General features: G+C 39.8%; 1 protein-coding gene across 2 annotated transcripts in view; it reads left to right on the top strand.

The window, feature by feature from the left end:
* reln (reelin) overlaps window positions 1-24,741 on the top strand; it is a 224,008-nt gene that overhangs the window by 19,886 nt on the left and 179,381 nt on the right. For both annotated transcript variants that reach the window (XM_037540124.1, XM_017717159.2), the window contains exon 2: window positions 7,873-7,980. In XM_037540124.1, the coding sequence (XP_037396021.1) occupies window positions 7,873-7,980 (108 nt within the window). The remainder of the gene's footprint in view (window positions 1-7,872; window positions 7,981-24,741) is intronic.

Raw genomic sequence — 24,741 nt, 5'->3', positions numbered from 1 at the left:
CAGTGTCCTGCATAGATGATAGAGCACTGAACCTGGGCAGGAGCAGGAGGGTTTGGGGGTGGGGTGGGCACCCTGACCCAGGCCTGGCTGGGGAAACAGATGGACCTAGCCATGCCCCATGGCAAGTCTCCATTTCTGGCTGCTTGTAGGCATGTGCTGCTGTCGGTGGGATGTGTCATTGGGATCAGATGACCACCTATCTTTATCCAGTCTCCACCTACATTCTCTGAAAATTCCAAACCATCATTGTCTCTTGTAGAGTGAGGTAAACCATCTTTGACAAATATATTTGTAAAAAAAAAAATTGTTTTCTATGAAGTTGTTTTATAAGTTATTTTTTTGTACCCCTCTGAACGATGTTGTAAATTTGCTACTTAAACGTTACGATTCCCATTGCAACATCTGCTAATTTGACCATGAGACAGATGAGATTCACACTGAACAGGTTTTTTCAGGTTTTGTACCATGAAAGTTGATTTTTTTCATCATAAGCCACAAAAGTGATACCTATATTATTTGAGTTATGTTGCTGGTGGCAACATATTGAAACATATGAACAATTTACAACGTTAGCTGTTAAAAGCCAACAATAAGAAAAAGTAAAACAATAAGAGCTCTTAATATTTCCACTTTTAAATTAATCATTGCATACTATAGATGTTTTGTATTTGGGTAAGCTGGGTAAGAATTGTGGATCAATAATGATGAAGAGCTCATCTGTTAAATCGTTACTTATTAGAGAATTCCAAACAAGCACCCAGTCACAAGCAATACACAAATTTGCCGGTATATAATTTAGACACAGTATTTTACAGTTATAGTTTACAGTGATTAGTTAGCCATGATTTTAACATCATGATTTTAAAAGTCCTGCTTATGACCCTAAACATTTTGAAAAATGTATTTTGTTGCCATTAATTATCATTGCATAGAATTATTATGCAATAATATAAAAAATCTACATACTGTCCCACCCACTGACAGTCAAAACACTTTCTAAATGTACTGTTGGATAATCTGATGTGTAGGAACTTCAATACAACTCCTGAAGTCCTAAACAAAGGGAGTTAGCTTGGCTGTTTCTACCTATAATCCATGAGAAAACAATCTCAACAGTGAAATAAAAGGATTACAATATTTGCAGATTTCATTTACAACAAGAATTGTGATTCTCTTAGACATCATTAGGCCTTCTTTAAAGACCCAGAAGGCCCTGAGGGTTCCCTTCTGCTCTTTGTGTAGTCAATGTAGTGTTTGTGTAGTCACAAGCCAGGTTTCCATCCAGCTGTCAGATTAAATTCAAACAAATAAGATCACGCCAGCAGGGCTTGGTAAAAGCACCTCTGGGACAAACTGATTGAGTTTATTCTATAAACATACAGACATGATCAGTCATATGACTTTACTCATATTTACATTACATATTTGGAAAATATCTTTCCTCCATAATTTATCACTTTTCTATGTATCTGCAAAAACAAGCAATTCTACAATCCTTTATGCTAATTATGTCAACTTTACTGGATATTTGCAGTTTTCCTTAAAATTCTTTAAAAGTTTGTTAAAATTTTGAGATAAATAAATGAAATATGCCTAAAATATGTGAATGGACACCTAGGTACAGTCTGAATATGTCCTATATTGACATTCTCAGTCACCTGAGCAGCAGTGGCTCAACTTTTTGTGGCTGAGCCTCCTGTCAGATTATTTGACTCGTGCTCTTCAACTAGAGGCCCAGCTGTAATAAGTCTGAAGGTGCTACAGTGCTGAGTTATCCTGACACTACAATTCCAGGTTCTCTACCACCTCCAGATAATCTTCTTTATCAGTTTTTGTCATCAAAAAGAAGCAAAATTATGCATGGCTTGTATATAGTGTTGTTTATATTGAGAATAGATGTCCCCAGGACCTTCTAGACCTTCAAAGAAGACCTAATGATTTCTGGGAACTGAAAAATACGTCTGTGACACACACACACACACACACACACACACACACACACACACACACACACACACACACACATAAATCTAAATATACAAATGCTTGTTGTATTTAAACTCTTTAAATACTAACAGTAATATTTCATTGTTAAGTTTTGATTCGAAACAAAAGAGTTAAAACCCCCAAACAAAATTGTCCAAGTGATATTTTTTAGGTAGCTAGCGCTGTTAGGCACTATTTGTCAGATCAACTGACAGCAGAATAAGGAAGTGATGAGTGCAGGTAAACAGATAAAAGCCAAATAAAAAAAAGCAAAAAATATATCAGCAAAATTAGAATTAGAATTAGAGCACAGAAAAAAGTGAAAGCAAAATCAGCAAAATATATGTATATCAGAATGAATTAAAACAAATGTGTTGGAATCTTTTTGAAAATAAGTTTAATTTTCATTATTTGTAACATATTTTGATACTAACACATTCTTTGTGGATTTTATTATTTTATTTAAAACTTTTGTCACGAAATTTACTTGATGCCAGGGCACTTTGCCTGGTACGCTGCCCTCCTAAGAGTGAAGTAACAAGCTCTGGCTCCGCCAACCAGCTACTCCTTCCTCTGCTGCATCAAAAGAGTTTTTCCTGCGGGCATTTAGAGCACAAAATGCTCAATTCAATTCAGATGAACTGAACTCTCATTAGGAGTTCTAATAAGTTACTGTTCAAATTACAGATTACTTTTCGATCCAGAGGTCTGGACCATGCAGTGTGTTTGCTTATCCAGCTAATTTCAAGCTTATTTGGATAAAACTCTGGGGCAGCAGTAATGGTGTTGCTTTTTTACTGTTAGAAATGTTACACTCACTAGATGTTTAGGAAATTATTTTTTTTCTATGGTGAATTCCTCTTCACGTTTCAAGTGAATGAATGTTCATTATAAACATCACACCTTCATGCAAGGCCTTGCAAAGTTAAAAGGAGACACATGGACCAAAATAATCAAACATCAATATCATAACCACAGCAACAACCAGTATTCAAAAAGAACAAAACAAGAAACCTTACACTGCATCATATTACACCATTTAATTGGCTTTGGTCAAAACAATTCTATTATAATCATTTCAGGATACTATCAATCAACCTAGTAGAGTCCATAACACAATCACATACACATATCACAATATCTTGATAGTTAACAGTGATTATAGCTTTTTGAACAGAATTACTTTTACAGTAACAACACATACTTCTGATTGCTTAATCTTAATTCTCATAGCATCTGGCAGATGATAAAATATGGAAAACAAGCTAAGGAACACAACAAACTCGTGGGTTAACTGAGTTAAACGTGCTACCACAAGACAGGCTATAACAGAAAAGTACTATTAAAATAGACGAAAAGTAAAATCCCCTAAAATACTCAGCTGTCTGTATAAAACTAAGAGATAAAAAGGCCAGCAGCTCTGCTGTCCTACTAAGATCTGACCTGCTAATTTACTTCATGTGCCTGCACAGCCAGGCTGGTAAAAGCCGTTGATACATTACATCAATAACCATTTCAATGAAGAACGATTTGGATGGTTCACCAAAGACTTCGTATACCAGCTAAGAATACAGGGTTTAAAATTTGTGACAGACTTTTTGCAGGACTCTTTTTTGTACATGTGGATTATTATTCAGTAAAACTAGCTCATATAATCAACTAGCAAATAAAACACTTCACCTTTCAGCAGACACAGCTGATCATGTTCAGTGATTGGGTGCCCGTGAAAGTGAGGCAAAGCTTGAGAGTGATCAATCAAAGACATGGGCAGTTAAACACGCAGGGATCGTTAATGATGTTAAAATATGTTAAAATTCAGTTACAGTCATGTTACCTTTGTTTTTGCCTTAAATTATTTGTCATTAAGAGGGAAAAAGACCACCACTCGCAAAACAACATAATAGTACATGAATAATTCAAAGGTTGTTAAGGGGCCTCCCTGGTGACCACGGGGCCCTAAGCAGACGCTTATGTAGATTAATAGGCAGAGAAGGAACTATTGGCACCCCAATCTCTTAGCAGTGTCCAAGACAGATGGGGCTAAATGTAAATAAAAGCTTTTCTGTGTCATGTATGTTGTAATGGGAGTTGGCCTCATACGGTCAAGAGTACTCAGCACTACTAGACAATGCAGTGTATGGTGGTCCGGATGCCCGGTGGATCGTGATTTGCTATTGTGCCTTTACTCTCTGTCATTTAAGCATGTTCATGTCTTTTTCTTACTTTTGTTTATCTGTTCATAGAAATAAAAAGCAGAATTTTTATTCAAAAGGGAAGAAAAGAGCAAAGAAATGTTTTTAACATGCATTCATGTTTTTTGTAATCGACAATGTGAGTTACACCTTTTTGGCAGTTCCCAATGTTCATTTGCTTCTTCTTTTCATACTGAAATTATTCTTGTTTTCACTTTATTCTTTGCAAGAAACCATGTCTCATAGAAAAAGACCTCCCACATATACACACAACCTATCTAGGGAGGTAAGAAAGGCCCCAGGTTTATCAATAGTTGAGTAGGAGTGTGTCGGTGTGTGTTGGTAATGAGGCATAGTACATCGCAGCATCAATATTGTATGGTAGAATAGGGCCAGAGGGGTAAGGCTCAAGAGTACAGAAAAGGCAGAGGGTGGAGGGGATGGTGCAAGGTGGGGAGGGCTGGACGGAGTACAATCACAAAAATTAAATTTATTCCTATAGAGAAAAGACACCCATGGACACTTATAGAGTTAAATCTCAGGATGATGGACAGGCCATGGACCACGGAAATGAATGATTGAGGAGGTAACGAAAGGTCAAGACACTGCCAGAACATGTGCATCTAAGAGATCTCACAGAATTTAGGATGAGAGAGGCAAAAGAGAGGAGTGTAGAAATAAAAAGGCACGTGCCATGTAGTCTGTCAAAACTCACACATCAACCACAATTCTGAAGTAAGATTCTTGAAAAAAGGGAAAGAAAAAAAATAAATGAGAGAATTCTCGCTCCAGTTGAATGTCAAAACACGGCTTAAAGAAAAGGGAACAAAGATATTTTTACAATGAGAGGAAGAGACAGCCACTGAAACTGACTGACAAAATCCATCCAGAAATTCTGCGACAAATTTGTTCTCAATGCATTTTCCTAGCTCACTTCCAGTGCCTCTCTCTCCATGTCCCTTTCCCCCAGTAATTTGATATCATATCCTTCCTACTCTTTGTTCTCTGAAAGTTAAAGAATATTCACACGGAGTATATGTGTGCGCATGAGTGTGGAGGAGAATTCTAAAAGCTGTCTTCAAAGCCCTGGTGCTGCTGAGCTCTAAGCACATGTGTAGCCCACCGAAGCTGAGCAGATCTGGATTGAAGAATCACTTCTCACCACATTGTAAAGATGTGGTTCTTATCTTTGCTTCACATAGAAATAGTCCTTTTCTGAATTATTAACATCTTGCATTTTCATTGATTACATTTCTTTTACCCTCCATAGACCTTTTCATTATCTCCTATCTGCGAATCCTTTCTCTTCCCCATCTTGTTTGTTTTTCACTGTAACTCTCTGCCCCTTAGCTTTTCTTTCACCTTACAAGTTACTTCAAAAGGAGTTTGCTTCAGACGGTGTGTTTTTGTCTCTCTGCTTATGCCTGTTGTGGTGCAGTTTCTCAACATACTTATTCAATGCACACTGTTAGGGAACATGGCTCGGACCTGCACAATAAAGAATACTTCACTGAAGTGCTTGCTAGTGTGACTTTATCGTACTGTAATTATCAGACATGGACCTAGGACCTTGTTATCTACTACTAATTAAATCCTAAAATTTTAAAGTCTTTCAACACTTCGTAGAGTTTAATATGTGGTCTGTGGCAGTGTGTGATCTTGCGGGTGTGTATTGTGGGCTGTGTATTCAGGAGCTTAAAACAGAACTTGGTTTGTGCAAAACAGACGGAGAGGCAACTGAACGCTCTGGATATAATGTTGGGAGTGGTGGGATAAATTATTGAAGCTATGATGTGGGGGAGAGAGAGAGAGAGAGAGAGAGAGAGAGAGAGAGAGAGAGACGGGAGGGAGGATGGGGTACTGGGGCTCTGCTCTTAATCCAAACACACCCTTTGTGAGAGTATGAATACACATGTGAAAGCAGAATACAGTTAGACGCATGAATAATGTCATTGTGAGAAAGCCAAAAAGTGGAGCCATCTAGTCAAATATTTAGTCACACACTTTTTTGCCAAGACAAACACTTTGTTAAGGATGCAGTTGTTTTAGTGGTGGAGCCAGGCTGGTGAGAAATTATTCTTATATCTTTCTTTGATTTAAAAAAAATTTTTAGGTGGTTTTGAGGATTCAGAAATTCAGAAATGCACCTTTTTAACTCGTGCTTTTCTCTCCCCAATGCTCCGAATGATCTGTCTGCCTGGGCTAAGGCCAAATAGTCAGCTGCTTTAGTGCCAGGGTTTGATCCTGGAGCTGCAGCCGGGTGGTGTAGTTTTATCTTCTAGCGAAAGGAAAGGCCTGGATGTGCACTTCACGCTGTTCAATGGACAATGCTGTGCTTGTTAAGAGTAGATCCAAAATCCACACTCTCCCCATTCGTCACTCTTTATTTTTGAGTCTTCCTCACGGTGCTAACCTTTCACATGTTTTTCTTGTAACAGTTGTCACCTGTGCAGGGAAGGTGTCATGGCTACTCCCTGTTCAGCCCACCTCCTGGCTTCATCTGCTCTCTCTAGTAAAAATCGACCTCTGTTGGAACTGTGTAAACTGTCTCTCAAAGGCTTAAGCCCTACAGTGTTTTAAAGCGCCTGTTATGCTCCATGGATCGATGATTTATTTCTCATCAGTCAGCGAGGAACATTCTGCCCGTGCTTCAGCATTAGACACTGATTTATGTGCTGATATGATTGTATTTTTTTCATAGGTTTACCTTTCAATTTGATTAAAAGCTGTAAGGGAGTAGCTGGCTCAGCAGAACCCTAAAAATTTGGGAATTTTTTTGTTATTTTGGGTCAATTACAATTACAGTGGCAATTATAAAGTATTTACACACGTCAGTCTGAGATATTCCACTATTTGACATGTAAATACTAAGACATTTGATATCTTTATGAATTTGGGTGAATGATTTTTTTGAAAACAAACTGCACCTAGATGCCTTTTCAGAAATGATTAGTCTGGAGTGTCTGTGAGCTGAAAGTGCAATCATTTTGATGGTGATTCATTGTGTTGGTTATCATGACCAAAAATAAACAATTTTCCAAAGGCGGATGTTTTTTATTGATTTTCCTCTCCTCTTGGATTCAGGCTGAGAGCTAAAACTTTGATACAAGGCAAGACAGCTTTATTTTCAATTATAAATTGAGCTGCATATTCAATTTAAGATCATTTTAATGGTCAAAATCAATGACAGTAATATTTGTCATATGTAATATAATGGTAATGAGTGGGATTTGGGTGATTTTGGAGCTGGGTTGCTGGCTGATGGATAGTCACAGATGGATGACATCACTCTGGATTGCGAGAGCAGAGTCTGATGAGTGATCTGACTGAATCATGTCGCTGTTTTAACCCTTTGTTGGAATACGAAGGCCAAAAAGCAGCTCAATAATATCAGGATTTTAGGTAATATTCCAAGCCAAATTTCTCACTGATGACATCATCAAGCTGATCATATCTTGATAACATCATGCTGACTAGTTAGGGATGGTTCTGCTGTATGTCCTGATATGTGGATCACGTTTGTACCTTAAACTGTTCTGAAGTTATGATGGCTAGAAGTGACCTACCAGTTTGAGTCCTAAAGGTTAATGTGGGTTTGTAAAGGAATTTTATGAGGGCTTGTGTAGCTTGTCATGGAAAATATGTATACTTGAATTTTCTAACCATATTTCTCTGTTTGTCCATCTTTCTACAGTGACAGTCTCCACTAGTACATACTTTGATGGCCTTCTAGTCACTGGTCTTTACACTTCCACCACTGTCCAAGCAGCACCCATTCCCGCACCTGCTGCCTTTGGATTTGGTAAGTCTTTAATGACCTCTTTCCACTTTGGTGAATGACAGGTCAGGAAAATTCCTGAGGTCAGGCAACTTAGAAACTGAACCACTGAAGTTATAGTTCATCGATCTGATTCACTCAAACATCCTAATGGTGCTAAAGAGGTTGATTTTCACACTAAATTTGTGTGTTGTTAGGAAGGCTCATGATTTAGCTACGATTAGGTTTATGAAACACACACACACACACACACACACACACCTTCTAAGCCGCTTCTCCTTCTGGGTCGCGGGGGTGCTGGAGCCTATCCCAGCTGTCATCGGGCGGACGGCGGTTTATGAAGAATAAACAGTATAAATCTGCTCAGCGCTGAGTTCCAGTTTGGAACTCTGTGCTGACTCTTTGGAGCGCTGGACAAATTGTTTCCAACATAGGAGGTCACAAAAATGTTCTTCGTGAAGATTGAGAGAGATCACCAAACACTAACGCTCAGAAAAACTGCTCTAGCTTTCTGCTTTCTGAATTCATATTTCAGTCGTTGCTCAGAGTGTTGAGCTTGCTCCCTCGGTCTAATCTGGTTTCTGAGTAGATTATTCCTCCATCTCCAGTTTAGAGAAATGAAGTTTGTTTCCTTATCATTAGCTTCCACATGGTTTGGAGCAGCTGCAGCTGTGCCAATGTGTGGAGTCTCAGCTTCACTCTGATGTTTGCGAGTTCTAAGCTATGGATCTGAGTGATTGATGTGAGCAAAAACACACACACACACACACACACACACACACACACACACACACACACACACACACACACACACACACACAATGCAGCTCTTTGTGTGTGAATGTTTTACTTGCACATTTAAAGAGCTGGCTTTACCTCCTGCACATGCTGTTCATTGAGCTGCCAGCAACTCAAGTGTCTGGTACCAGTAATGTACACAGTTTCTGTTCCGTTAGAATTAGCTAGAACCTAAGATAAGGCTGGGATTTTATAATGGCACACTTCTGGGACTCAACAACATTCTGAAATCCCCCAATATAGGACAAATCTACCGAAGAGGAACACAGGTGCTTACAGGAGCTTAATTCCCCCTTCAGTTCTGAATTCACATTTATCTCTTTCATAGTTACACTCTCAAGTGTTGAACTGCTGCTCCCACCCTGGGTTAATTAGTTTGTCCCTTCAGACTGACCATAACACCCCCTCCCCCCAAATAAATAAATAAACAAACCTAAACAATTATTCAAATAAAGTTAAAACCTAGAAAAAGGTGAAAACTGAACTGTTCTGCTCTGCCGGATCAGGATTGTTGGGTGTCTCAGACCACGTGGTGATTGAAAGTGGTATGGCAGATGTCTGGCTTTGAATCTGGGTAAGATAAAGTTACGTTCCACTGGATTTGCCTGTAGTAACTGTGGAAAGTGTTCATGGCCAACACAAGTAGGAATTTGGCTGTCCTGCAACTGTTAGCATGTACTGCATTATACTGCTGTGGATAAGTGACTATCCCAGATATCAAATCATTCAAGCAATATTAATATTTGTTGTCTAATTTAAACTATCTAACAAATGGTACAGAGAAAGCTTAGTTTAAGGTTCATGCCCAGCTGCATCAGATTATCCAGTGAGTGCAGTGGAAGAGAAAGAACAGCTCTATAATAAAATTGCGTTCCAAAATTAAATCACAAAAACTCAAAAAACAGAAGAAAACAAAAGTTCATGAATTTCTTGGTGACCAACATTGTTCATGTTTGATATTTGATAGCAAATTCATGCAGCACCTAATAGACAAACAGATTAAAGAAAACCCCTTAAAATAAAAACCGTTTCTATTATGATTTTGATTTGAAAGTTTTGTTTGCAGTCTCAGGCCCACGTATTATAATTAGTATAATCCCATTTAAAAGATCTAGCATAAGATGCTCATATTTTGACCGTTGGTAATGGCAAAACATCTGAGAGCCAGAATGTGTGCAGCTGTATGCTTGATGTCACGGTGAGAGAAACATGTGGTGTACAGATGTATTCAGTGTTGGACCTGCAATGAAGAACGAGGCTTGTATAAAACTACAGAGAACTTGTGTATCGCTATTTTTGCTTACAAGCAAGGCTGAAAATGATAATGTAAAGAAGCCTAGCCTTAAAGTTAAAACAACCCTGATTACATCAAAGGAAGAAGTGAAATTGCTGCCAGATTCAGAAGATTAAGGCATTCACTACCACTAAGCTAATTATTTATTGTTATCACACTTGTACAATGCAAGAATGGAGTAATTAGCTATTTGCAGGGTGCTGATCATTTGTATCTGTCAAACCAGGATAAATGAAAAATAACATCTGTAAAGAGAAAAAAATAAAGCTCTAAATGTAATCGGTTCTTACTTACAGTCAGGAGTTTTACGTGACACCACCCTCAGTGGATATTAGCCCCCACTATGCTATGATCTGCCACTGAGAATTCATAAATGAGCAGAGGCAATGAAAAGAAAGAGAGTTGGAGGGAGAGTTGTAGAGACTGGGCTCTGCATTCTGGCCTAAAAGGGAACCACTCTGCAGTCTTCCAAAGGAACACCCCTCTCTTTCTTTCTCCTTGGAAAACTCATTACACCACTTTAAAAACAGAGACAGATATTTAAGCCAAACGGCTCTAACAAGCTTTTATTGCCACACAGCCATCCAGAAAGTACCGCAGTGCTTAGGAGTAAAAAAGTGCCCAAATACAAACTCTGACACTGCTGAGGGCAAATCTGAGGTCAAAATCCTTTACCCATGTTACAGGTGAGTGACAGGCAAGCAGGTGATGGTATGCGTGCTGGTGGGCTGATGGTAGAGCACTAGGGAGGGAGAGCAATGAGACCCGTACCTGACCCTGCAACCTCATTAATAGCTAACTACCAATGTTTAAGGTGATGTGATATGGAGCTTCAGTCTTTGCTGAGACATCACAGAACTGCAGAAAAATAATGTTCTCTCCAGCAGAAAGACTCAGCTTCCTGTATCCTCAATGGAATTTTACAAGTTGAAAATAACATCCATCCATTTTCTAAGCCTATCCCAGCGGTCATCAGGCGGAAGGCAGGATACACCCTGGACAGGTCGCCAGTCCATCACAGGACAAACTGACAGTCACTCACACCCAGGGGCAATGTAGCATGTCCAATTGACTGCATGTCTGTGGGAGGAAACTGGAGAACCCAGAGGAAACCCACACAGACATGGGGAGAACATGCAAACTCCACACAGTGAGGACCCCGGTCACCCGGCTGGGGAATCGAACCCAGGCCCTCCTTGCCGTGGGGCGACGGCGCTACCCACCACGCCACCGTGCCGCCCCTTTGAAAATAACAGTTCAGTGGAAATTAAAATCATTGGCCTAGGCCCCATTCGTGGTCCAGGTCTTGGAGACCTACCCCACTGCCTTGGGGCCCCCACTTTCACTCTTTTAGCTTGGGGCCTTTGGGCCACCGCTTTCACTCTTTTAGTTTGGGGCCAGTCAAGTTCTTCCACACCAAACTGGCTCATCCACGTCTTTATGGACCTGCTTTGTGCACTGGTGGGCAGTCATGTTGGAACAGGAGGGGCCGTCCCCAAACTGTTCCCACAAAGTTGGGAGCTTGAAATTGTCCAAAATCTCTTGGTGCTGAAGCTTTAAGAGTTCATTGACTCTGTAGAAAGTTGGTGACCTTTGCACAATTATGCGCCAATGTCAGAAAACGTGCGCTATATTACCAAAAGTTTTCACGCACCCATCCACATAATTAAATTCAGGTGTTCCAGTCACTTCCATGGCCACAGGTGTATAAAGCCGAGCCCCTCGGCCTGCAGACTGCTTCTACAGACATTAGTGAAAGAATGGGTCGCTCTCAGGAGCTCACCTCACCTTTATGTGGCCGACCACTTCGTGGCTGAGCTGCTTTTGGTAACATAATGTACCTTTTCTGACATTGGTTCTAAGCCTATAATGTGGATTATGCACAGATATGTTAAGCCATAAATTTGCAAATTTATCATTACACATCCACTTTTTTTTCCTGTCACATCATTAGCCATAAAATCATTTTAAAAATCATTTAAAAAATCTGTATTCCATTATTTTTTCTACATGAGTGTATTAGTTATTAGCCTATAATTTGTCTTCATCGTCTCCAAAAGACATTTTGCATTAGAGAAAGGGTTTTAAATAATCCATCAAGCCATGATATTAATTACCAGAATGAGTCAGAAATGACCTTTATCAAAGACTATTTATATCTCACACAGGTCCTTATTAACAAATACACTTTATTTTCTCATGTGCCAAGTACCATGTGGTATTAGTCCCTGTGGTATTAGTTCCTGTGGTATTAGTCCATGTGGTATTAGTCCCTGTGGTATTAGTCCATGTGGTATTAGTTCATGTGGTATTAGTACCTGTGGTATTAGTCCCTGTGGTATTAGTCCATGTGGTATTAGTCCCTGTGGTATTAGTCCATGTGGTATTAGTTCATGTGGTATTAGTCCCTGTGGTATTAGTTCCTGTGGTATTAGTCCATGTGGTATTAGTCCCTGTGGTATTAGTCCATGTGGTATTAGTCCCTGTGGTATTAGTCCCTGTGGTATTAGTCCATGTGGTATTAGTCCCTGTGGTATTAGTCCATGTGGTATTAGTTCATGTGGTATTAGTACCTGTGGTATTAGTCCCTGTGGTATTAGTCCCTGTGGTATTAGTTCATGTGGTATTAGTCCCTGTGGTATTAGTCCATGTGGTATTAGTCCCTGTGGTATTAGTCCATGTGGTATTAGTTCATGTGGTATTAGTACCTGTGGTATTAGTCCATGTGGTATTAGTCCCTGTGGTATTAGTCCATGTGGTATTAGTACCTGTGGTATTAGTCCCTGTGGTATTAGTCCATGTGGTATTAGTCCCTGTGGTATTAGTCCATGTGGTATTAGTACCTGTGGTATTAGTCCCTGTGGTATTAGTCCATGTGGTATTAGTCCCTGTGGTATTAGTTCATGTGGTATTAGTCCCTGTGGTATTAGTTCATGTGGTATTAGTCCCTGTTGTATTAGTCCATGTGGTATTAGTCCCTGTGGTATTAGTTCATGTGGTATTAGTTCATGTGGTATTAGTACCTGTGGTATTAGTTCATGTGGTATTAGTCCATGTGGTATTAGTCCCTGTGGTATTAGTCCCTGTGGTATTAGTCCATGTGGTATTAGTCCCTGTGGTATTAGTCCATGTGGTATTAGTTCATGTGGTATTAGTACCTGTGGTATTAGTCCCTGTGGTATTAGTCCATGTGGTATTAGTCCCTGTGGTATTAGTCCATGTGGTATTAGTTCCTGTGGTATTAGTCCATGTGGTATTAGTCCCTGTGGTATTAGTCCATGTGGTATTAGTTCCTGTGGTATTAGTCCATGTGGTATTAGTCCCTGTGGTATTAGTCCATGTGGTATTAGTCCCTGTGGTATTAGTCCATGTGGTATTAGTTCCTGTGGTATTAGTCCATGTGGTATTAGTCCCTGTGGTATTAGTCCATGTGGTATTAGTCCCTGTGGTATTAGTCCCTGTATTCATTTACTGTGATGAAATCATTAGTTAAGTATTAATACGTTTGTTTGTGGATCTGTATTGTAAAGTGTTACTGAAGAATAAGAAGAATACACCATCCAATGACATTAGAGTCATGCATTGCAAAGTATGAATGAAGTAAGTTTTCATTACATTTCTTCATTTTCTTTTCATTGGTACAAGCACAGGCCCACAACTTGACAAACTTTAAACTTACAGCCGGATATTAGATATAAGATAAAATGGGTATTACCTCAGTTAAATATTTTATAGCACTTAAAATGAAAGCAAAATAATACAGACCATATAATCAGTGAAGCTTTGATTAAATACCAGGAATGTTTGGTGTTTAAAAAACAAATTCTTGAGGAATCCTACAAGATTCAGTCTTGGGGCATTTGCTTCTGTTTGTACACTTTACCTCTAAGTAACGGCATCAAGAACTATAATCAGAATTTTTTTAGCTATGCTGATGATAAACAATTGAAAATCAAGACTATGTTGACAGGCTTACCAGTTTGTCTGAAGTCTTTCTCAATGCATGTCACAAGTTTTTTACAAAAGTAAATCAAGAAAAAAAACTAAAATATTAATAATTAGTACTTAAAAGAAAAAAGCTGCTCGGGACGAACCCAGGCTCTTTAGCTTTGTGTACAAATCTGACGGACAGTTCTGTTTCCTCACATGTAACCGCAGTCAGTAATGTGACTTTTTTCATTCAGGAATTGTTGCTAAAATTCAGCGTTTTCTATTCATATTCATTTAGATTCCTTGGGAGAAACAGCTTTAGACAAAAAGGAAGCATGAGAAGCTTCCAGTCGGGATAAAAATGATAGTCTTGATTGCACTTCTGTCTCTGGTTTAGATGCAGATAAACATCTTGACAAATCTGTGAGCAAACATTATTGGAATGTCCACAATACAGAGGAGACACATTAGGGTCTTTACTTGGGAGACATTTCTGAGCAACAGGACCCTTGTGCAAAAATATTTAAATAAATCAAGGGTACTTCTTAGTACCTCTAGTCTGGGAATATAACTGTACCATAATTCACTGAAATTATATGTTCTTCTGTATTGACTTAACTCCGTTCTGGTTATGGCACTGTTCTGTTTTAAAACATTAGGTTTTGAAAACGTACAATTAAGTACTTTTTACCTGAGAAAAACTGGACCTTAAAACCCACTGTTGTGGTACATTTACATGGTTTGTACCCTGATGAACGAAAAATGTACCTGCGCAGTACCGTGATTTTTACAGCGTAGGAGAAAATACAGAGATGTTCTTGTAGGTGTAGATAACTGCTGATACAAACTTCATTACTTTACTTCGGTCCCTTGTGTAACGTGGAGCGAGGAGGCGGACGCGTACGCTGAGATAAGCGACTTTTATTATGGGCAAATCCAGGGTTGTGGTCAAAATGGTCCAGGTTCAAATAGCCGATACGGAGAGCAGGATGGACAGACATGACAAAATGAACACAGAACCTCAAACAAGAACACCACGAGAATACAGTACACCCAACACGATCAAACATCCAAACAAAGACCAGCAAAGACAAAGGGGCAAACACAGGGCTTAAATACAACAGGGATGATGAGGAATAGGTGGAAAACAGGTGGCGCCAATCAGGGGCGGAGTCATAAAACAAGGGGCCGGACTAAGAAACCAAAACAAAGAAAACACGTGGACTAGACCAAAACAAAACACGATCACATGGACAGGACCGGGAGCGGCCAATCGTGACACCTTGTTTATCAGCAAGCTAAAGACACAGTTAGCAATGACAAAAACAAAATGCAACACAGTTCTACACGGATCTACACGGTTCTACACGGATCTACACGGTTCTAAACGGATCTACACGGATCTACATGGTTCTACACAGTTCTACATGGTTCTACACGGTTCTACACGGATCTACATGGCTCTACACGGTTCTACATGGATCTACACGGTTCTACATGGTTCTACACAGTTCTACACTGATCTACACGGTTCTACATGGTTCTAAAGCAATGCTTATAGACAGATGCAGTTATTCACAACACTTATGTGCATCAAGTTCAGATTTTTTTAAAATGTGTTTTTGCCTGGCTAATTAATTCAGTGCAGCTTGCAAAGCCACATACAGTGTGTTTCTATTGAAAAATGTGCCCCTTGTTGTTCTTCCTTTCCTGCGCTCTGAATGACCACTCATCTTGACTAAAGAAATATCTGTAATATGGAGTAATCAGCGTAACTGATTTCACAACAATTACAAGTGGTAAAGAGTAAATTACTGCCTGTAAGTCTGTCACCCATAGTGTTAATGTGAAAGGAGAGAGAGTGTGTGTAGGTGTAGTTGTGTGTGTGAACAGTGAGCAGTGGAGTGTGTGCATTTCTTTGTGTGTAAGCTGTGCAGTTGAAGGGCTGTCAGCAGAGAGTTAGAGAGCAGGTTGATCACAGAGCTGCTGTGCGTTTGAAGTCTCTTAGGTACTGACAGCTTCTATAGCCCCTGGGAACACTCCGCATTGCTCTGTCTTTCTCTTATTCTCTCACTCTTCATAATCTGAACTAAGAATGGTCGGAAAAAATGTGGAAAAGAAGCGAAAGAGAAACTGACTGAGGCGGATATGAATAACACATGGAGAGGAAGAAGAGAGAGAAACACACAGAAGTGGTAAATTCAGGATCTCCAGGGACTATTAGTCGTATGTTTTGAGAGGAGACCCTAAATCCACATAGACTTTCTAACCTGCACTACTACTTGTGTGAATGTGCATAAAAATAATAAGACCATTCGTTACCGGCTGGTGTGCTCAATTCTAAAATATTTCAGCTTAATTCACTTTACTAACAGAATTTCACTTCAAAAGGTGTTCATTTTTTTAGGCATATCTGTTTTTTGTCTTTGAAATGTAACAATGATCATTTAGATGATTAAAATATGTGATAATTACCAAACTGCTAATAGGAAATACAGTGTGAGGGGATGCACAGAAACTAGGACCCTTTTTTCAGAAGTCTCTGTAGTAAGATTTCGATATTTGAGGATCTGCTTTGATAGGGACAGAAAACAGAAACGGGACCATTTTATTACAAACCCATTTCCAGAAATGTGATATAAATAAAATGTAAATAAAAATAGAATGCAATGATATGCAAATTATGAAAACCATATTTTTAAAGGAAAATGCTACAAAGACAACTTAGAATTTTGAATTTGATGATAACGACACACTCAGGGGCGTGTTGACCACTGTGTTTCATCACGTCTTAACAACACTGTGAGCATTTGGGACCTGATGAGACCAACTGCTGTAGCTTTGAAAGTAAAATGTTTTCTCATTCTTGTTTGATACAAGATTTCAGCTGGTCAACAGTTCAGGGTCTCCTTTGTCATTTCATTTTTCATTTCATAATGCACCAAATGCTATCAGTGAGTGACATTTCTGGACTGCAGGCAGGTCAGTTTAGCACCCAGACTCTTTTACTATGGAGCCAGGCTGCTGTAATGCATTCAGAATGTGGTTTGACATTGTCTTGCAGAAACAAGCAAGGCCTTCCCTGAGAAAGACATCATCTGGATGGCAGCAGATGTTGCCAAAACATGCTTATATAGCTCAGCATTTATGGTTCACAGATGTGCACACCACCTATGCCATGTGCAGTAATGCACCCGTATATCATCACAAATACTGGCTTTTGAACTCTGTACAAAAACTGTACTCTGATAACAAGGTGAGTGGTCTTTAGCCCAGAGGACACAGAATCCATATTTCCAAAAAGAATTTCAAATGTTGATTTTTTTGGACCACAGAACAATTTTCCACTTCCCCTCAGTCCATTTTAAATGATCTTGGGCCCAGAGAAGGTGGCAGCGTTTCTGGATCCTGTTTATATTTGGGTTCTTCTTTGTGTTTTAGAGTTTAACAGCATTTGTGGATGCAGTGATGAACTGAGTTCACAGTCAGTGGTTTTCAGAAGTGTTTCTGAGCCCATGCAGTGATTTCCACTACAGAATCATGTCTGTTTTTAATGCAGTGCTGCCTGAGGGCCCAAAGATCACGGCCAGCAGATACTGGTTTTCAGCCTCGTCCCTCACAGATTTAATGGTATTATGCGTTGTAGATGATGAAAAGCAAAAGTTCTTTGCTACTTTACATTTGGAAATGTTATTCTTTAATTGTTGGGGTTGTAAAATGACATGATTCACCAAAGAATAGAAAAGAAATACACCAAACAGCCCATTGTTCTGCATCACTATCATTCTGGTGATAGTTTGCAAGTTTGGTGGTAGTGGGCAAATGGTTACACAATGAAAACGCTCCCTTTTTCACAAGCCTTGTGCTTGCAAGTTTAAATTAATTTTGCACTGCATCATTCAAAGCCTTCAGCATAAAAACGCTACGCTGCCAAGTGTCTCACCACCCTTGCTAGAGAGCACTCACAGCTTAGAAATTCTCTGACGAGAGAGACGGCATTCCAATGACTGGGAAGTGACAGGTTGCAGTAGAAACATGAAAGGCAACCCTATTTGGTTCACTGCTTAAGGTTTCATCACAGACCTCAGCTTGCCTGCCACAGATCTCGTGAATCTAGCTCTGGACTGCTTGAAATGATCAATGTTAACAGCCATCGCCATCATTGAAATTCTGCAAAATGAAATTACCGCAGGACACTTTGCTCTGGCACTCAAGTGGAGGGCACGCTAAAGGACCAGCTCTAGCTAAACTGGATTCTGTATGAAATGATCAATAATGAAAACATGGTTCCACATGCTTTTGGACCACTTTTCTGTATGCAGTTGGTCTTCACAGATCATGACAATAATTAATAATGTATTGAGATGATTCTGCAATTAGCTAAAGCAGCAGAAGACTTGGAAAATTGTGATGTCCTAAATAAAAACAATTCTCGTTACTAAGCACAGTCCCTTCAATTCCATGCTTATAATATTGTGATTTATTTTAAAGATGTTAGGGAACGTTGTTAAGTATCTCTTCCTCATGTATCTCTCACTGTGTTTCACTGAAATTCACACTAATCTTGGCATTCTGTTCAATGCCCAGATTGAGCTTCTGTCTCAATCCCACAATGCCTTGGGAAGCTAACAGGTGGCTTAACATTTGTGTGTTCTCTGAGTCCACTGATATGAGTGGTGCAACACACAGTCTCTCTCTCTCTCTCTCTCTCTCTCTCACTCTCTCTCTCTCTCTCTCTCTCTCTCTCTCTCTCTCACTCTCTCTCACACACACACACACACACACACAGGCACACACACACACACACACACACACACACACACACACACACACACACACACACACACACACACACAGACAACACACATACAAACATGCATATGCATATATAAACCTATGAATGTCACACTTGTACACACTTGCAGGCATCAACACACACATACACACATACATGCATAATAAATGATACTGTGTGTTAACACAATGTCTACTTTGCTCCTCCATCTGCCATATCCTCCCTCCTCCATTTTGCCACCTCTCAGTTGTTCCTAATTTTCCTTCTGATATCTTTTCATCTGTTTCCTTTCTTACTTTGCACTACCCTCCACTGTGTCCTGGTGTCTTGTCACTGGTGTGCATGTAGGCGTGATTTTGCTGGACAGACCTGTCAGACTGTGTTTCTAGGAGTTGTTTTATTAGGTCAGGTTGTGCAAATCTGACAGCACATGTTTTTATAGAGCTTCTCTTTCTCTGAACACCCAGAGCAGCCATCAGTTCACTTTTCCAATCACGAGGGATTGGGTTTGCCCTGTGTTCACAGATATTGTTAGTAAATACAAAATTGTGTGTATTGGTTTATAATAAATAGAGAAAGACTGAGAAAGAAAGAGAGAAGGGGCTCTTTTGGCTGCTCTGCTGGTGAAGCGTAGGCTGCCACTGCTTGTGTGTGACCTGAATGTAGTGTGTGTAGGTAAAGAGCACTGATAAAGGCTGTCAGAGAACTGTGTGGGCTGCTATGATCACCCTCTCCTGCATTCAAGTGAAGTGTAGATACTACAACTCTAAAGAAAATACTAGTATAAGCATTGGATTGCACACTAATGTGGGGAAAATAAAGGCCTGACTTGAAATTTGCTTTGTTACTAATGCTTAGCTTTGGTCCAGTTCAGAGCTGTTTTGTTGCTTTTATTTTATCTGGGACGGTGTTGTTATAATGCCAAGACATCACTGTGAACACTCTGTGTCTTTGCTCTCTCTTTCTTTTTACTGGCCTTTGGTCAAGTCTTTAAGACATTTGTTGTTGCAAAGTACAGATCTTCCTCAGTGCACTTTCAGTTTCTATTAAATTTTTAATGTTCCTCCGAGGAAAACAGAAGAGGGCAGAAAACTCTGAAAATGTCTGCTCATCTGTTGTAAATGTAAGATCTGTGATGCACTCTCCACAGATGTAAATGGCTGAATGGAGAGAGCAATACCTTTGGGTTTTTTGCTTTCCAGAAACCGGCTCCTACCCTTGCCAGTTCTAAATGGCACATCCATCTGGAATAGACCTTTGTCTTTTTATGTAAGATAAAAGTGAGTGATATTAGTGACCCATATTTCATGAGGGCGAAAAGAAACATACACTCTGTGCACTTTGTGACATGTGTCGCTCTTTGGGAAAATTCCAGCTGTTGCTTTGATAATTATGTTTTGGTGCCTGCTGGCATAACACTGCCCTAACCAGGTCGGCCTTGTCACAGATGATGTATGTTTGTATGTGTTGGAGATGTGGATGTTGACCCACCCTCCTCAGGCCTGCCTCTTTCTCTCCTGTCTCAACTGTTCTGCATCCACTCTGATGTGCATGTCACTGGGACACCTCCACCAGCTAGGCCTTCCCTATGTTTGTTTGCAAAACTCCACTGGGAGTGCTGGTCTGTGGGTGTCAGAAATTAGCACAAGTCAAATCAGATTAATTAATCATGAGTTCTTGCAATTAGCCAAGGAGTCATGTCAAATTAAAAATCAAATTAGTGCTGATGCTTCCCAGGAGGGCTCTGCTGAAGGCGCCTGGCATTCCAGTTCAGCCAGTACTGAAACAAGCGCACTGGAGCACTGTATGACTTTGAACACTTTATTTTTCATAGTTCTTCCTGTACTTTTCTCTACATGTAGCAAAGGCAAGATAGGCTTAGGGCGGTAGGATGGGCTGTAGTTGGGTACAAGTCTCCCTGGATTATGTAAGGATATAGGGAACGTCCTGTGCATCTCTGCGAAACTTGGAAACCTTTTGAAGGTAACAGATCAATGTGTTCTGTCATTGCAAATCGGTAATTCAGCCAATTTTATTTATTGATCAGTAGACACATTAATATACTCTGGAAAGCTGCTGAACGTGCTCTGTAGGTTTACTCAGCCTTAACTGACAAGCCAGCCTGTTCCAAAATAATTTGGACAGCTACACGTGCAGTCTCTCATATGGCTTTCTGTACAGGTCCCCTTCTGAATTGTGACTATGTGCCTAGACTGTGGAGTGTAGACTGTAGCAACAGAGACTTCTGAGCTGACCTAACTGTAAACATGAGGAACATGCATGATTGAATCTGGGTACATTTGTGTAACCTAGTGGGGTTTCATTTGGACTATTCATACCAACAGACCCATCATATGATATATGTATATCATCCTAATTGTAAGTAGTAAGGATATGTTATATTGGAGCATTCTGTTAAATGGTTAATCAGTACGCAACATTTTGTCACCTGACATACCTGATACGCAGCATATTACAGCACCTGCTTACACTCAAATTACAGCCAGTATACATTAGACATTAGACAGAGGGCAGGGAGAGAAAATGAGGCTAGGACTGCAGTTTATCTACTTCAGCAATCAAATTTTAATGTTTGGTTGTCAGTATCAACCCGACTCTAGATATATATATATATATATATATATATATATATATATATATATATATTTTTTTTTTTTTTTTTTTTTTTTTTAAGAGTTGTGTGTGGAGGTTAAGTTATTTTTAACTTGAAATATTGAAACTAATTATCAATTTAGTGTTTTTATTTTCCTCAGAAATTGAGCAGAAACACTTCCATACACACACCAGGTAGCTTTTAGTGCCCGCTGAACTGCTGTTCATTCATACAGCAAACTCTTAAGTTGCCCCAGCATCAGGCTGCCCCCTCCTCCCCTGGCAGCCTGCACCAAAAATCCTACCCGCAGCTTCCTCCTGGCAACACCAACAACACCCCTGCCATTTCCATCGCAACGCCAGGATCCAGTGATTGGCAGCTTGTAACATGCACCAATGACATTGTACAACAGTGTTGCCATGAAGTCAGAAAGCAATTGGAACCCCACCATCCACTCAGCTGACCCCAAGAGTCAATTCACAAGCAGCCCAAGCAACAATGGATCTCTAAAAAGCTTTATTTGGCTATGTTGAGCATTGCCACATACAACACACTGTGTTCCTATGGGAGGCCACCACAGGCTGCTGCAGAACAAAGACTGAGCTGGTTTCAGATATGCTTTCATCGTTCTCCAGAAGGTTTGTTTTTCATTATGAAGAGCTTCGGAGGCCACCACAAGTATCTGAAACAAAGCACCCTCACAGAGCCCAGTAATTTACATACTGTATGTTTGCTAATAAATATTTATGGCCCACATTTTCATTATGGTGGCAGTATGATGTATGAAGTGAAGGCACTAAAAGCTTGATACATGCACACACTCACAAACATGCACATGCACACAGTGAGAGAATGAACAAGGAGGGCAAGCAGAGCAAAATTATTGAGACGGAGACAAAGAGAACAAGAGAGATCTGTTTATTGACAGTATATTGATAATCACATCTACTACTCCCTGTGGCTTGTTGTCATGTTGTTTGTTCATCTTCTGTCATGAGCAGACTCACTCCTTGCATACCAAGTTATTTTATTTAAAAAGCACATGGTCTACATACATTGCAATTAATTCTAATATCTAGAAAGAATCAAGTAACAATCCCCATGGATCCCAAAAGACAAGTGGGTGCATGTTTGTGTTTATTTGTGTGCGACTGGCTGTAAACAGCCGCGGTTGTCTCATAGGGATTTGAGGCATATGCACCCTTAGGTTGAAAAAGAGCTCCATCTCTTCTCTATATGGTATGCTGCGGTTCTGGGTGACACTGACAGACAATTAGATGCAGCTTGCAGTACTGCTGAAAACCCTGTCTGTCATATGTGCAGGCAAGCTGCACCACAGCTGCCGTTTTTTAGTAAATGAATAGTGGATACCACACAGAGCCTAAATTTGAATATCTGAATAGATATTAAGCAATACTTTTACATAATGGCAATTACTATTCCTAGTGATACTGTGGCTGATTTGCCTGGGCTAATGTTAGAGTTTTTCTAACTGACTCTCCATTATAATGAGCAGAAGTGGGAAGGATGGGGATGAGGGTCTAGAAAATGTGTGCCAGTTAGTGCCATCCAGAGCCCATCTGCTCGCTTTCCCTCCATCTCATTTTCTCCCTCAAGGTGTTTTTTGTATGCAGTGTATATTTCAAATGATATAGAAGGAAATAACAATTTAAATAAGATAGAAGGTCATAGATGCTCATAGATTGAAAGACAGTGTGACAAGTACAATTTGAATAAGATGGAGAAGAGGAAATTTTCAGGCCTATTAGTTTACAGTGTTCATGCTCTGAAAGGGCAAAACCGAAGCACACAGCACATATCTTGCAAATGTAAACTCATTTTTAAGCATAGCTTCAGGGCTACACGTACACACACACACACACACACACACACACACACACACACACACACACACACACATTCATTCGGTTCATCAGTTAGACATTAATCTAAAGCAAGCATGACCTCCAGGTTTTCACTAATAAAAAGATGTAGATATGTAGGGTGGTAGTTTCTGCTCTGACATTCACGGAGGTCTCCACCCAAGACCCTCCCCTCATCCCACCCTTTCACAACCCCCATACAGAGTTCTCTTTGCCGTGTGTGTGTGAGTGTGCATGTGTGAGCATTAATTTAGCCATAGTGCGGGTGGGCCGGCCATGCCGAGTGCTACCGTGGGAGTTAGCGGGTCATTTTTAACTGCCATTAATCACGGCAGACAGCTCTGAAGTGTTCAATCTGCATGTGAAAGAAGAAGAGATTATTTAAAATCATGGATTTCTTTTCAAAGACTGGTGGTATTATTTGGAGGCAAATCAAACAGACAGCACTACTTTGATTCTGGGGCATTAACCATCATTATAGCTGAGACATAAGCAAAAAGCAGAAATGCTTATTAGACAATAAAAACTACAGATTAATTGATATGTGTGGGGTCAATTAATACAAGTCATCACAAGTGACTGCTGACTCCCATGCTTTGTTATGTAAAGTATCAGTAAGTTTCAGTAATCCAAATTTAACATCTCTAGGAAATACTTTTGCTTTTTGTAGTTTAGCCTTTAACACAGGATTCAGGTCCAATTCACATCTAAACTGAATAATTTTTTAAATAAATAAGAGTTTAAATAAGGAAATAAACAACTTTTGTCCCATGTTTTTGTTTATGTATTTAGCTGAAGGAAATGCTAAACCAGCAGGGGCGTAATTTGATAATGACGTTTTTGGTACTACATTGTCTTAGTGACATTTATAATTTAATAACAGTTATTGAAAATAATAAAAAGGAATTTTTGGTCTTCATTTTATTTCAGTGCACAATAGCTATAGATCTTCACATCCTTGAAGTGGACACCAAAGAGTCTTTGAAGGGTTTCCATGCTGTAATACACAAAAAAACGCACTGTGTGTGGGTGTGTGTGTGTGTGTTTGCGTGTGTTTGTGTGTGTGTGTGTGTTTGTATGTGTTTGTGTGTGTGTGTGTTTGTATGTGTTTGTGTGTGTGATTGTGTGTGTGTGTGTTTGTGTGTGTGTGTGTTTGCGTGTGTGTGTTTGTGTGTGTGTGTTTGCGTGTGTTTGTATGTGTTTGTGTGTGTGTGTGTGTGTGTGTGTTTGCGTATGTGTGTGTTTGCGTGTGTTTGTTTGTGTGTGTGTGTTTGCGTGTGTGTGTGTTTGTGTGTGTTTGCGTGTGTTTGTATGTGTTTGTGTGTGTGTGATTGTGTGTGTGTGTTTGTGTGTGTTTGCGTGTGTGTGTTTGTGTGTGTTTGTGTGTGTGTGTTTGTGTGTGTTTGTGTGTTTGTGTGTGTGTGTGTGTGTTTGCATGTGTGTGTGTGTGTGTGTGTGTGTGTTTGCGTGT

This window comes from Pygocentrus nattereri, chromosome 7 (assembly GCF_015220715.1).
Source record: "Pygocentrus nattereri isolate fPygNat1 chromosome 7, fPygNat1.pri, whole genome shotgun sequence".
NCBI lineage: Eukaryota > Metazoa > Chordata > Actinopteri > Characiformes > Serrasalmidae > Pygocentrus > Pygocentrus nattereri.
Note: the sequence above shows the minus strand (reverse complement) of the source record. Positions and strands in the feature narration are given on the sequence as shown.